General features: G+C 39.9%; 1 protein-coding gene across 4 annotated transcripts in view; it reads right to left on the bottom strand.

Annotated features, from left to right (window-relative positions):
• Window positions 1–13,223, bottom strand: part of LOC104131806 (catenin alpha-2) — a 468,889-nt gene that overhangs the window by 232,716 nt on the left and 222,950 nt on the right. The window contains exon 7 of one of the 4 annotated variants that reach the window (XM_009645015.2): window positions 12,347–12,362. The exons of the other annotated variants lie outside the window; for them this stretch is intronic. Within the exon in view, the coding sequence (XP_009643310.1) occupies window positions 12,347–12,362 (16 nt within the window). The remainder of the gene's footprint in view (window positions 1–12,346; window positions 12,363–13,223) is intronic. 4 annotated transcript variants of the gene reach the window in all.

Raw genomic sequence — 13,223 nt, 5'->3', positions numbered from 1 at the left:
ATCATATCATTTTCTTCTAAGCATTGTAAAGTGTTACAAAAGATTTGTGAAAATTATTTTACAATATTACTTAGCCTACCAATTCTAAATAGCAGTTAATGTGCTATTTTTTTCCATTAAAAGATTATGCTGACAAGCTTAATTAGAAGATTCACAAACAGAAATCATGCTTTCATTGTATTTGCATACACGTCTGTCCCCAGAATATATGACTTCACTTAAAATATTGTTTCTTCTTTTTTTATTTAATTAGCGCTAGACAATATATTGAATATATGCAATTAGTAAGGGCTCCTACACTCTGCCACATATTTGCAATCTGAATTTGTTTGCAGATACTTAGGCAAGGGGGAGGATCCTGACTGGCACAATGCAAAGCTTCCAAATAAAAAAAAAAAAATAAAAAAAATAAACCCAAAACAAACTTCGAAGCCATCTGAGAGAAATACTTCTGAATGGATTAAAATCTTATCTTAACATTTTAAAATGCAGATTTTTCCCCCGATAAGAGTGTCAGCATCTTTGTGAAAATGTCTCACGCTTTCTTCGTGCTCTCTTCCAAATTTCCTAAACCTTTATCACTCTGAAGTAATATTTATGATTAGTTATGTTACTTTGCAGTAGTTAGGGAGTATTTTCTATACCCCAAAAGTCTTGAAGCACCTTTCTTTCCGGTGTAAATTGTATCAGGGCTGCATGCAGCTCCATTTGGAGTGGAAAATACAAATTTCAACTGCAAAGACTCTTCCACATAACATGACCTGGAGCACAGATGGTATATTAAAAATTTTAAGGGGTGTGCAAGCTACCATCACTTGAGCTCTCTTCTTTCCACAGATAAATTCACACCTTAACTGTATGCCTGTTACTGCGATAATTTTTTCTCACAGTAAACACCAGCTTGAAGAGCAATAAACTGGAAGTGCTATAAGAAAATAAAACAGTGGGGGGATGTAGCAATTATTAACTAAAAAAAAAGGCATTTTATTCTGAGCATAGAAATACATTTACAATATAGATCTCCAGTCTGACAGATATCTCAACTCCCTATACTTATATATGATAGGGCCAGGGCACTTTTAGGGCACTATAAACATCTTCAAATAGATGGGTAAAGCACAACAGCTGATCCATCTGCTAAAATTTCCTGGGTTTCCCGTTAACTACTGGAGCATTATAGCCAGCTCAGATGTAGGCTTCCATGCTGTGAAAGTTGGAAGTACAGTGAGATGATTCCTACTGGTCTTGCAAAGGACTGGTGGCTGTGGCTTTTTGGAAGACTATACGAGCCAGTATCTACTTTGGAGTCAAGCATGCTACTACATATGCACTAACCCTTAGATATGTGAACTTGACTGGAATCATTGCAAAAAATCCTCAACAGATGGCTTACGTCATCATCATATCCCAATACCTCTTTTACAGAATCACAGAATCATAGAATTGTCTAGGTTGGGAAAGACCTTTAAAATCACCAAGTCCAACCATTAACCTACCGCGCCATCCCACCACTAAACCCTGGCCCTAAGCACCTTGTCTGCCCATCTTTTAAATACCTCCAGGCATGGGGACTCGACCACTTCCCTGGGCAGCCCCTTCCAGTGCCTGACAACCCTTTCTGTGAAGAAATTTTTCATCATGTCCAACCTAAACCTGCCCTGGCGTAACTTCAGACGATTTCCTCTCACCTGTTACCAGGGAGAGAGACCGACCCCCACCTCACTACAGCCTCCTGTCAGGCAGTTGTAGAGGGCGACAAGGGCTCTCATGAGCCTCCTCTTCTCCAGGCTGAACACCCCCAGCTCCCTCAGCTGCTCCTCGTAAGCCTTGTGCTCCAGACCCCTCACCAGCTTTGTGGCTCTCCTCTGGACGTGCTCCAGCAACGCAACATCTTTCTTGTAGTGAGGGGCTTTCCTGTTTGCACAGCTAGAAACTACAAGTACTCTACTGAATGTCTGCCTTTCTATGAGCTATCTGCCTCCCAACAGGTTGCAATGCTCTTCATGCAGACTTACACACAGTAGAAAGTGGCCTCCTTCACCCTGCCATTGCTCGTGCTGTCGGAATACAAACACTTCCCTCCATTCCTGCATTTGAACGCTTTTGCATGTAGCTCTGTTTGTCTCAATATGAGGAATGGTATTGATCTTCCTTTGAAAGGCAATTCTTTTTATAATTGATAACTTTTCATGCCTTCATAATTCCAGGCTGGCATTTACCAACAGACTCCAGCAGACTGTGAAAGTGCTGAAATGTAAAGGTCAAGGACAAAACAGACGCTTTCATGAATTGCAGCTCTCACACCGTGTTCCTTACTGTGCTGGTTTTGGCTGGGATAGAGTTAATTTTCTTCATAGTAGCTAGGATGGGGCTGTTTTGGATGTGTGCTGGAAAGAGCGTTGATCATGCTTGTGTATTGTGTAGAGTGCTGATGTTTTAGTTCTTACTGCTGAGCAGGGCTTACACGGAGCCAAGGCCTTTTCTGCTCCCACCCCACCCCACCAGCAAGGAGGCTGAGGGGGCACAAGAAGCTGGGAGGGGGCACAGCCAGGACTGCTGATCCCAGCTGACCCAAGGGATATCCCACACCATATGACGTCATGCTCAGCATAGAAAGCTGGGGCAAGAAGGAGGAAGGGGGGGAACTTTTGGAGTGATGGCATTTTTCCTCCCAAGTCACTGTTACGCCTGATGGAGCCCTGCTTTCCTGGGGATGGCTGAGCACCTGCCTGCCCATGGGAAGGAGGGAATGAATTCCTTGCTTTGCTTTGCTTGCTTGAGTGGCTTTTACTTTCCCTATTAAACTGTCTTTATCTCGGGCCATGAGTTTTCTCACTTTTACTCTCCCAGTTTTCTCCCCCATCCCACTGGGAGGGAGGGAGCAAGTGGCTGCGTGGGGCTCAGTTGCCAGCTGGGGTCAAACCATGACAGTCTTTTTTGGAACCCTAGTGGGACATGAGGAATTCAAGATAAGAATAGCAATTAGGAGAGGTTACAGGCAAAACACGAACTCAATATAGCTAGGGAGTGAAAAGTGGAATGATCGGGGAAATTTCTGTTGTCATTGCGGTGAAGGGACGAGGGGTGGACTGTTGTCCACTTTCCTTTGGTATTGTGATGATGTTGTCTTGATTTTGCTGTGGGGAATTCTTTTTTTGTTGATGTGAGTGAAGTTTGTGAAGATCGTGAAGATTGTGTGATAAATGTGGATTTTAGTGATAATTCTTAAATATGTGATTCACAGAGGCGAGAGGTGGAATGTATTGGGTTTGCATGGAAAGGTTTTGGTAGCAGGGGGGCTACAGGGGTGGCTTCTGTGAGAAGCTGCCAGAAGCTTCCCCCATGTCCATTAGAGCCAGTGCCAGCCGGCTCCAAGACGGACCCGCCGCTGGCCAAGGCTGAGCTCATCAGCAATGGTGGTAGTGCCTCTGGGATAACGTGTTTAAGAAGGAAGGAAAAAAAAAATAAAGAAAAAAAAAACTGCACAACTTCAGCTGGAGAGAGGAGTGAGAATCTGTGAGAGGAGCAGCCCTGCAGCCCCCCAGGCCAGCGCAGCAGGAGGGGCTGTGACCCCGTGGGAAGCCCACGCTGGAGCAGGCTCCTGGCAGGACCTGTGGCCCCGTGGGGAGAGGAGCCCAGGCTGGGGCAGGTTTGCTGGCAGGGCTGGTGACCCCACGGGGACCCACGCTGGAGCCGTCTGCTCCTGAGGGACTGCACCCCATGGGAGGGATGGACCCACGCTGGAGCAGTGCGTGGATGACTGTCTACCATGAGGGGGCCCCAGGCTGGAGCAGGGAGGAGTGTGAGGAGTCCTGTCCTGGGGAGGAAGGAGTGGCAGAGACAGCGTGGGATGAACTGACCCCAACCCCCATTCCCCGTCCCCCTACGCTGCTCAGGGGGAGGAGGGAGAGAAAGTCGGGAGTGAAGTTAAGCCTGGGATAAAGGGAGGGGTGGGGAGAAGGTGGTTTTTGAGATTTGGTTTTATTGCTCATTATCCTACTCTGATTATACTGGCAACTAATTTCCCCAAGTTGAGCCTGTTTTGCCCAGGATGGTATAACTGCTGAGTGATCTCTGTCCTCATCTCGACCCAGGAGCCTTTCGATATATCTCCTCTCCCCTGTCCAGCTGAGGAGGGGAGCGACAGAGCAGCTTTGGTGAGCACCTGACATCCAGCTGGGGTCACCCCATCACACTTACAAACACGCTTTTTGAATTAGCAAGATCTATTGATGCTGAAGAGATATAAGAAACAGACCTGGTTTGCCACCTGAGTTACATGAAATAAAACATCTTATTCCACCTAGCCCAGAATGTCTTACTGCTCGTGTTCAGTCCATCCCCAGTGCTGGCCTTGACTTTGCCTCCTCTCATACAACACGCACACCAATTCTGAAACACTTCGTTCTCACAAGTTGTAAAAAGCAAATGCCAACTCTATTTCACGTTGTGATAAAATGTCCCAAGATGGATGAATCAAGGTCTGTATTGAAAAATGCTGTTCCTTTCTCTACCTTTGATGGTAAAAGTGGTTGGAGGTTTAATCTCTTCTCCAAATGCGCACAAACATTGAGGTAGACTTATCTGATCCTCAATTACAACCCACTCCCCCCTTAAAAAGTAATAATAAATCCATCTACGTCACCTCTCCCAGAAGGATCCAGGTTATATCCACAAGGATCAATCAACTTACAGACTAGATTTACTTTTTTTTTAGAAACCCTCTTCCCTCTGGGTAGATGCAATTACGTATTGGTAAAAGAAAAAAACCCTCACATTTTTCTAGTGTAATATTCAGTTATTATTACTCCTTCCTCTCTTTTTATTCCCACCAAAACATACATTTATAAAGTATAATCATTTTTCTTTAATTCTCCTACTAATATTATGATAATCAATGCTATACTCTACGTAAATGCAAGCAGTCTCTTAATTGAGCTAACTGCACAATATTATATGATTTATTAATGCTGGTGACTTTATATTTCTCCACTTTTTATAATGATTACATGAAAGTTGTTCTATTAATTTTAAAAATGTAATTGTTTGAAAGCAATTCTTGTAGACATTATGAATGATGTTTAAAACTGACGTTAAGACTGCTGTTACCTGCTTACACATACCACGTAACAGATGATTCATCACAGCATCTATGGAATTTGATATAGGAAAGCTTGCAGGCATTCATATTTTTTCTTCCCTTATATTTCCATTGTCATTATACATTTCTAATGTCTATTCTTTCTTGCTCTTTCCTTAATTGTGTTGGGTTTGGGTTTTTTTTTGTGGTTTGTTTGTGGTTGAATTTTTTTTAGAATTGTGTTGGGTTTGGGTTTTTTTTTTTTTTTTGTGGTTTGTTTGTGGTTGATTTTTTTTTAATAATTCCTAGCATTTTAGCATTAAGTATTTAGAAGACTGCTTCCATTTAGAGATCTAGTTTGTGTCTTTGAGTAGTTCTTTCATGATTATTTGTAAAGATAAACTCTATGGTGAATCAAATATATGACTCATCTAATTAATAGGCATAAAGTGTCATAATAAATAACTGAATTCAAAACATAGTCTTTCAAACTGACCTTCTGTACTAGCAACATCTACATAATGTTAACATGAGGCAGCTGGGAGTTGCTAGAAAGAAGAGGAACAAACGGAAGCGTGGAGGAGGAGATATAAAACACAAACACAGATCTGAAAGTCTTCCCATTTCCTTCAAAAAAAAAAAAAAAGTTACAATACTGGATAGTCCGTTTTTTTGGGTTTTTTTTTTCAGGAAATCATGGTGGCTATACTGAGTACTTTTTGTCATGATTTCTGAGGAGTAAAATGTAAAATACGATCATACATATCAGGTTTTGCCTTCTGTGCCACTAATCACCTATCCTGTTTTTCTTCATTATGGCTCCTGAATTGCTGTGTACTTGTATGTTGCTCTCTGTCATACCTAATTATTGCTTCTATGGAAAAAAAAAATGAACATGAAACATTAATACATTAATTTGAATATGACAAATCTGCAGACAGATTAAGAGCTTGTTCAATTTCACCTAACCACAAACATGTAAAACTGAGGCACCCAGCCTAAGCTAGTTACCTAGGCTATCTTTAGAAACATGGGAGAGTGGAAGGCTTCTTTAGAAGAACCAACCATCATGGGCAACTATTCTAAATTAGGAGGAATCCCCTTCTCAAGAGAATTGTGCTGAATGCACGGGGATCATAAACAACAAGATTAGATTTGACCCTTGCATTTGAGACGGTTAGATTTTGGAGACTAGTTCTACTCTCTGTGACTTTTTCTAAGACTATATAGCATGGCTAAGGCAGGATCAAGAGTGCATTGGTCTCACGAGCCTCTTAACCACAAGAGCTTTTCCTAGGCAGCCGTGTGACTCAAATGTTTTCTGTAACAGACACAACTGATTCGTCGCACAGGAGAAACTGATAGTCAATTCAGTTACCAAAAATGGCGTTTCCAAGCTATAATTTGGCCAAGTGGACAATACAGTTGGATATTTCACAGAACATGGTTGATCTGCCCAGAGAAATAAAGTTGTCAGAGGTCATCACTCACAGACCTCTACGTAGCTGGCAGCAGCCCACATTTCGTGCTTTTCTGAGATTGGGTAGAAAACCTGAATGAAAAGTTCCAGCTCCCTATACACCATGGCCAAATTTTTGGAAAAGTTTGAAAAAATGTGGTACTTAGAAAGAAAGAAATATGGTTCTGGGGGTTTTTTTGGGTTCTTTTGGTTTGGTTTGGGTTTTTTTTTGTTTTTGTTTTTGTTTTTTTTGTTTTGTTTTTTTTTTTTTTTAATTTTAAGACTATGCCTACATATCCTTTATCAGGAACAGCAGCAAAATGCAAAATCATTTTTTATCCTTTCCTTTTTCTTAGAATTCTCTCCACACATGTTCCTTCTTCACTGACCCTATCTATGTCTGCAATGAAATTCTAGTTTCAAGAACTTTTTCTACTCTTTACCCCAAAGCTTTCTAAATATCATGGTAGAAGTCTCCCATATCCACTAACTAAAGTACCCCCGAATTGTTTTTTACAATACTACTTTTTATTTTAAAAGTACTTTAAAGTATTTTGAAAAAGTATGCTTTATAAGAAAAAAAGGTTACTTTTGTAAGAAGGTCCATTATTCCATTTGAAGAGCTAAACATCATTCTCATTCAATCATAGAATCGTTTAGGTTGGAAAAGACCTTTAAGATCATCAAGTCCAACCGTTGGGACTAAGATGTGTAGCAGGAACTATAGATGAATCTTTCAAGAAGATCTTGTGTTGCAGAAGAAAATGTTTAACACCTGTCGATTTTTTGTTATATTAACTTGTGGAATTTCATCCACTAACATGCAGCCATAAAGTAGGACATGTGTTATAGAAGTAACAGAAATAATAATATCCAAGGCAGTGAGTTACTGAAGTGAAGCAGAGGTAGGCTAGGTTCAAGAGAAAAAACCTACTCTAGCTGTTCTTTCACTACTGCAATATCCTCTGGGATGTTTTAAATTATATGACACATATACTCTGATCCTGAAAAATTAAGGGATACTCTCTGGACAGGACAGGCAAACCTGAAGAAAGAGCGTCAAAAATAATATTACATGGACTTTGCTTCTTTTCTTGCTTGAGGAAAAAGCCCCCATCAAACACAGTCTTCACAGCATCTGTAAAAACACATGCTTCCCTGGGGCTACAAAAGGCAAGTTCTATTTTACCTCTACCTTTACATCAATTTTCCAGCACTATTCTGCCTTTTTTTTTCTTTTTTTTTTTTCTTTTCTTCTTTTCTTCAAGATCAGTCTCCTGACTGCCTTTCTTTTCCATCAGTTTCTTAAACTTGAACTAATGTAAGTCTTTCCTCTATATTTTATTTTACAATCTCCTTCTGTGCCCTCACAAGCCCACCTACCACTGGAGTTTTCCTAAGTCAACTAGTCCTACCAAAAGCCATGAGGCAGACCAAATGTTCCTTTGCCACACCTATGTCTCTCATCTTTACGCTATTTACATCCACTTACATACCTTCATATGAGTGAAAAGGTCTATGAAAATATCTTACATTTCCCATTATGCCCTGAGCTTTGAATGCGTTGAGATCATCTTGCTTCTCCCACCTATCGTCACTCCCATGTCCTCTGTAAACACACGCCAATAATGCCCTATAGGTCTTTTATTTTCAAATCCTATTTCTGTTTATATGCACTCTGCCCCTGTGGTGAGAATGTGTCCCGATTCCTCCCCTGTTCTGCAGGCCAGACTCACCTTCTCTTCTGCTGGGAGCAAACCACCTTCACTAATTGCTGTGAGCAAATTCATCACCACCTGCAACACTTATTGAAGACAGTAACCGCCTTAGTAATGGCTGCAGCCTCTATTCTACAGAGAGTGGTATTTATTTTCGTAAAGTGTATTTATGAAGAAAGTGCCCCACCCTCCTTGGCAATAAGCAGGCTAATAAATAAATAAATAAATAAATAAATAAATGGCGTAACACAGCTGAAAATCATTTTAAGACTATCTCAGAGTTTTGTGTCATTTTCCAGATTGCTGAAGAGCTCCGGAACTTTGCCTGAGCTCAGCTCTTTGCTCACTTCTCATATTGCAGCAATGTTAAAGACAAGCATAGAATGCTTTGGGATGGAAGGGACCTTTAGAGGTCGTCAAGTCCAACCCCCAAGCTCCCTAGCACATCCACACTTTCTCAATCGGCACCAAATGGCACCTCTGTGTTGTTTAAATGCTTGAGTGCACAAGAAGGAACATATTCACTACCATGCTTTCAACTACTGCCTACAGCAAAGGTAACAGTGGTACTTTGCACATGCGTGGAGTAGCCTAGCAGCCGTCGGTACTTACACAGAAAGCCTCCAAGAGCAATCAAGGGTGTTGTAGGAAGAGGTGGCGTAGATGCGAGATTGCAGCTGGCCTGCTTCTCTCCATGCCAATAGTAAACTAAAGACTTAGCACAAACTGAGACAGCGGTGAGCTACTACACTTACTACCATCAAATGACATCAAATCAAATAAAGGCTGAACAGCTTGAGGTCAATGAAGATGGCAAGGTAAGCATTGCAAGAAAAAAAAGACAGAAATCACGGTGTTTAAGACACTCCGCTGATGGACAGACGTCTTGCATGGCTTGGGATATACCATTAGATTTCTGAAACAAAGACAGTGCTGTTCAAGCTAACTGTTATTCTACCTGATGGGACTCCTTGTCTAATAAAAAGTTATTTAATGGGACTATCAGCAGAAAGTCTTCTTTCCTGTAGCCCAGCTCTTCATAATTAAAGTCATAGTGATAAAATATGCTTTACTCATAGCCTACTTAGATCATATGTTCTTTAGAGCAGAAATTTTTCTTTAGGATGGGCCTCCAAAGAGCTTCTGGTAATTCCAGGAAAAATCCCTATTTTAACCACGTTTTAATTGGTTTAATTATTTTTCTATATCCACACTTTTGCCCTACTGTAATACATATTCTTCAATACTTCCATATTTTCCAAACACTCTGGTATCTTTTTGAAACTGCTATAACCTTTTAAAGGATGGTAGTATTGTGGCAATAACTAAAAAAATAGTGCAAGTGAAATGTTTTGTATGCTCTGAAGGGAAAAGGGATGTATACAACTCATTGTTATTTAAAAAAAAGTACATCTTAGGAGGCACATGGAGATATTCTTCTGCTGCTTTTTTAAACCTAAGAAGAAGAAAAGAGAGAGGGGAAGACACAAAAAAGGGGGAAAGGAAAAGAAGACAATAACAAAGAGAAAGAGAAAGTTAAGTGACATAAATACCGTGGAGGTGAAATACCACTGAAAGTGGAAGGAAAACAGGTGAATCTCCAAACATCACTTCTAAAAGCAATATAATCTTCATTCGCTTTTTGCTAATTACCTTCTCTCAGTTTCTTTTTTCCCTTTGGGGGGAAAAAACCTTAAGCTTTTCTTGTTTTGGAATATATGTCCTCACAACTTAATATTCCAACCTCAGTTTTGCATGATGACGACCTCAATTTCTTTCCCAGGTCCTCTTGAGAATTGTCAGAAGATAGGAGGAAACAGTATCAATCCCTTTATTAAGGTCATTTAGCAATCCTCATGATATTCATTCTCCCAGCTGTTTTCTTAATAACCCTAATACCTTTATAATTTGCAATGGTACTTTGAAATTTATTCAAGAGTTAGCAGCCATCGAGGAGATGTCCTCAAGCTAACCTGTTTGTACTTGGCCAAATTATAAGTTTCAGAATATCATGATTTGCACTTTTTGCTGTAAGAGCTTACCAGAAGCACGGAGCTAAAACATTCCAAGTTTATCATAAGGGCCATCATTTTCTAAAATAACTTGATTTGATTAGATTTAGTTTGTCAAAGTACGTATTGGTGGACCAATTCCCCCAAACTCCACAAATTAGAAACAGAATCATATTTCTAATGTAAGAGCAGTGTCTCATGCAACCCCATGATGCTCTAAGAGTTGTACGGAAAATGGAATTCCCATTTCAGAAAAAAATCCCTGGACATGCAGGTAAGGGTATTTTTGAGCAGATATCACATCATCATGTGGAAATGTCACGGTATTTTAGGAAAACTCAAGCTACCATTTAATTATCAAATATTTTCAGTCTCCCAGAGCTATCTGGAGTACCCTCACTGTGGGCAAGCACTGAAAAGTGAACAGGGATCTTGGCCTGCTAACATAATCAGAATTTAGCCAAAACTTAGACAATTTGTCTCAATATTTCCATGGAAAAAATGGGAAATTTCCAATGAACTTGGGTTATCCTCTTTTCAGACAGCCTGACCACACTGCAAATCAAAGCGGGGACAGATCTAGGAGTCACGTTTCCTTCAGATCATGCATCATCATCAGAGGTAACTCACATTTACGTACATTAACATTTTAAAAGCAGTTGTCAGGACTGAAGAAGCTCAGCCTGGGTACTAAGAAAAGACTGCACACCCTGACAAGTACCACACACAAAAATTTTAAGCAAATAATTAAGCACCAAACTAAAGGCAGGACCCTGAGGTTTATCAACAAGGTTTCTTATCGTTTTCTTTTGACTTCTTGCTGACTATTCCCGTTTCCAACTATTCAACTCGTACAGTTAATGAAGTAAGGAGCGTACAGAAGCAGTCTCATTCATTCTATAACATAGATTTATCTCAAAACAGAATTCACTGATAAGTCGTTATGATCCAAGGCTTAAACATTTGAGTTCAACTAAAAGACAAGTTGTTATGGAAGACATTTTTTACAATGAGGGTGGTGAAACACTGGACCAGGTTGCCCAGGGAGGTGGTAGATGCCCCATCCCTGGAAACATTCAAGGCTAGGTTGGACAGGGCTCTGGACAACCTGGATCTGCTCATTGCAAGGGAGTTGGAGGAGATGACCTCTAAAGGTCCCTTCCAACCCAAACCATTCTGTGAGTCTATGATTCTATGCTGAGGCCTTGTCAGTTAACCTGGGAGCTGAAACTCACGCTTTATATTTAGCCATTCACTTCAGGAGGTTTCTGGGTTAAATTTTTGGGGTCCCCCCCACTTAATCATTTCATCATATATATTTTTCAGAACCAGGTCTTTGTATCTGAACTTTGGCAGCAGGAAGAGTGAGATCCTGAGATGTTTCCAGCTTCTATTTTATATAGATTGAATTTCTTAATGTTATCTATTTAACAAAATCATGTTAAAAAACCCATGGAACTGGTTTGAAATCATAAAAGCAGAACTATCTGATGACTGAACATCAAAGATTTTTGGTTTATTCCGTTCAGAATAAATTCTTTAAGCTTAACTAGGCAGCTTGCAAGAGTAGAAAATTAAATGCAGTTGCAGGCACTGTAAAACAGGAGAGAACTTAGATGACAGCCATTTAACGACTAAACTCACTGAAAATACCAAATAGACAGACATGATTGTTATTTTAGGTCAAAGGCAAAGGCCTGATGTGTAAAATACAGTATTAAAAAGTGAAAATGGGACATTATAGTTTTGCATTGATTTATCTTAGGAGAAATCTATACCAGCTTAATAGTTGCATCCTTTCTGTTAGGAAAAGAATTACAAATATAACAAAACCCAACAGAAACCCAACAGTCCCTTTCTGTACAGCACACACATGGAGAAGAGACGGATGATTTATAAACTTGCAATTCAAATCATTGGAGGGAGTTTTTATATATAGTAAGTGTAAAACTTTACAAATTATTGTTTAGCCCATCCTTTCTCCGACAGAGTACATTTTTCAGCACCGTATCTTTTTTCACTTCCTTCCTCCCACATAATAAATCAGTAATATTTTCTGGCATTTTCCAGGGACAACAGATGCAATATTTACACTGCTTTCTGATAATGCTGAAAAGTACCTTAAGCAGTAAAAATTCAGTTGTGCTGCCAACCACTCTAGTTTTCTATTTTTTATGTATATATTTGTACTTTGTGTCTCTCTATATTTATATAAGCTATAAATTTCCTCTCTCTCACACACACACACACACTTAGATAAAGCTATGTATAAATATCTATTGAAAGATAGCAACTCAACCTCTAAATGTTTATTTGCTCTTGTTATAAAATTCAGACACTTAAGAAAATATTATTAAGTTATTAAAATTTTATAGCTTCTTAATTTTTGGCATGATGTCACCGCCTGTGTAAATAAATCTATGGATGAAAAACCTTTTCATATGGTCCCTCAATCAGGTTGATCTGGGCTGCAAATTTTCACAGGCTGCCACCCCACTCTGCAGGTGATTATGCAAAATGAAACAAAATTACACGTGTTTCAGGCGATGCTTCCCAGATGCAGCTCTGATCCCATTCTCACTATAACTAAGGCAGGTGAGTTGTGAAATCCAACCTATGAGCCTCATTAGCTTGTAAAATCTGTTATTTTTGCTAGCAACTGGAGAATTTTTCTCCCCCCCCGCCCAACTGTTGCTACTGATCTTTTAAAACTAGTGAATGTTTAAAGAGTTTGAATTCCGTGGATGTATCGCAGTTCCTAAGAATTCACAAGGTGCTGGGCAACTGCTGTGATTGGGGAACATGAAAAATCCTCATGGATAAGGATTTTTATGGAAGATAAAAGACACTGCAGCTTCACAGCAAGGCTTGGTTAGATGATACATATGAATACACAGGAACATTGCAAGAAGATTTAATACTAAATTTTGTAAGAAGGGTTAAATTCTCTAGTG

This window comes from Egretta garzetta, unplaced genomic scaffold (genome assembly GCF_000687185.1).
Source record: "Egretta garzetta isolate BGI_Z169 unplaced genomic scaffold, ASM68718v1 scaffold570, whole genome shotgun sequence".
NCBI classification, from domain to species: Eukaryota; Metazoa; Chordata; class Aves; order Pelecaniformes; family Ardeidae; genus Egretta; species Egretta garzetta.
This window is presented reverse-complemented; position numbering and strand designations above follow the sequence as displayed.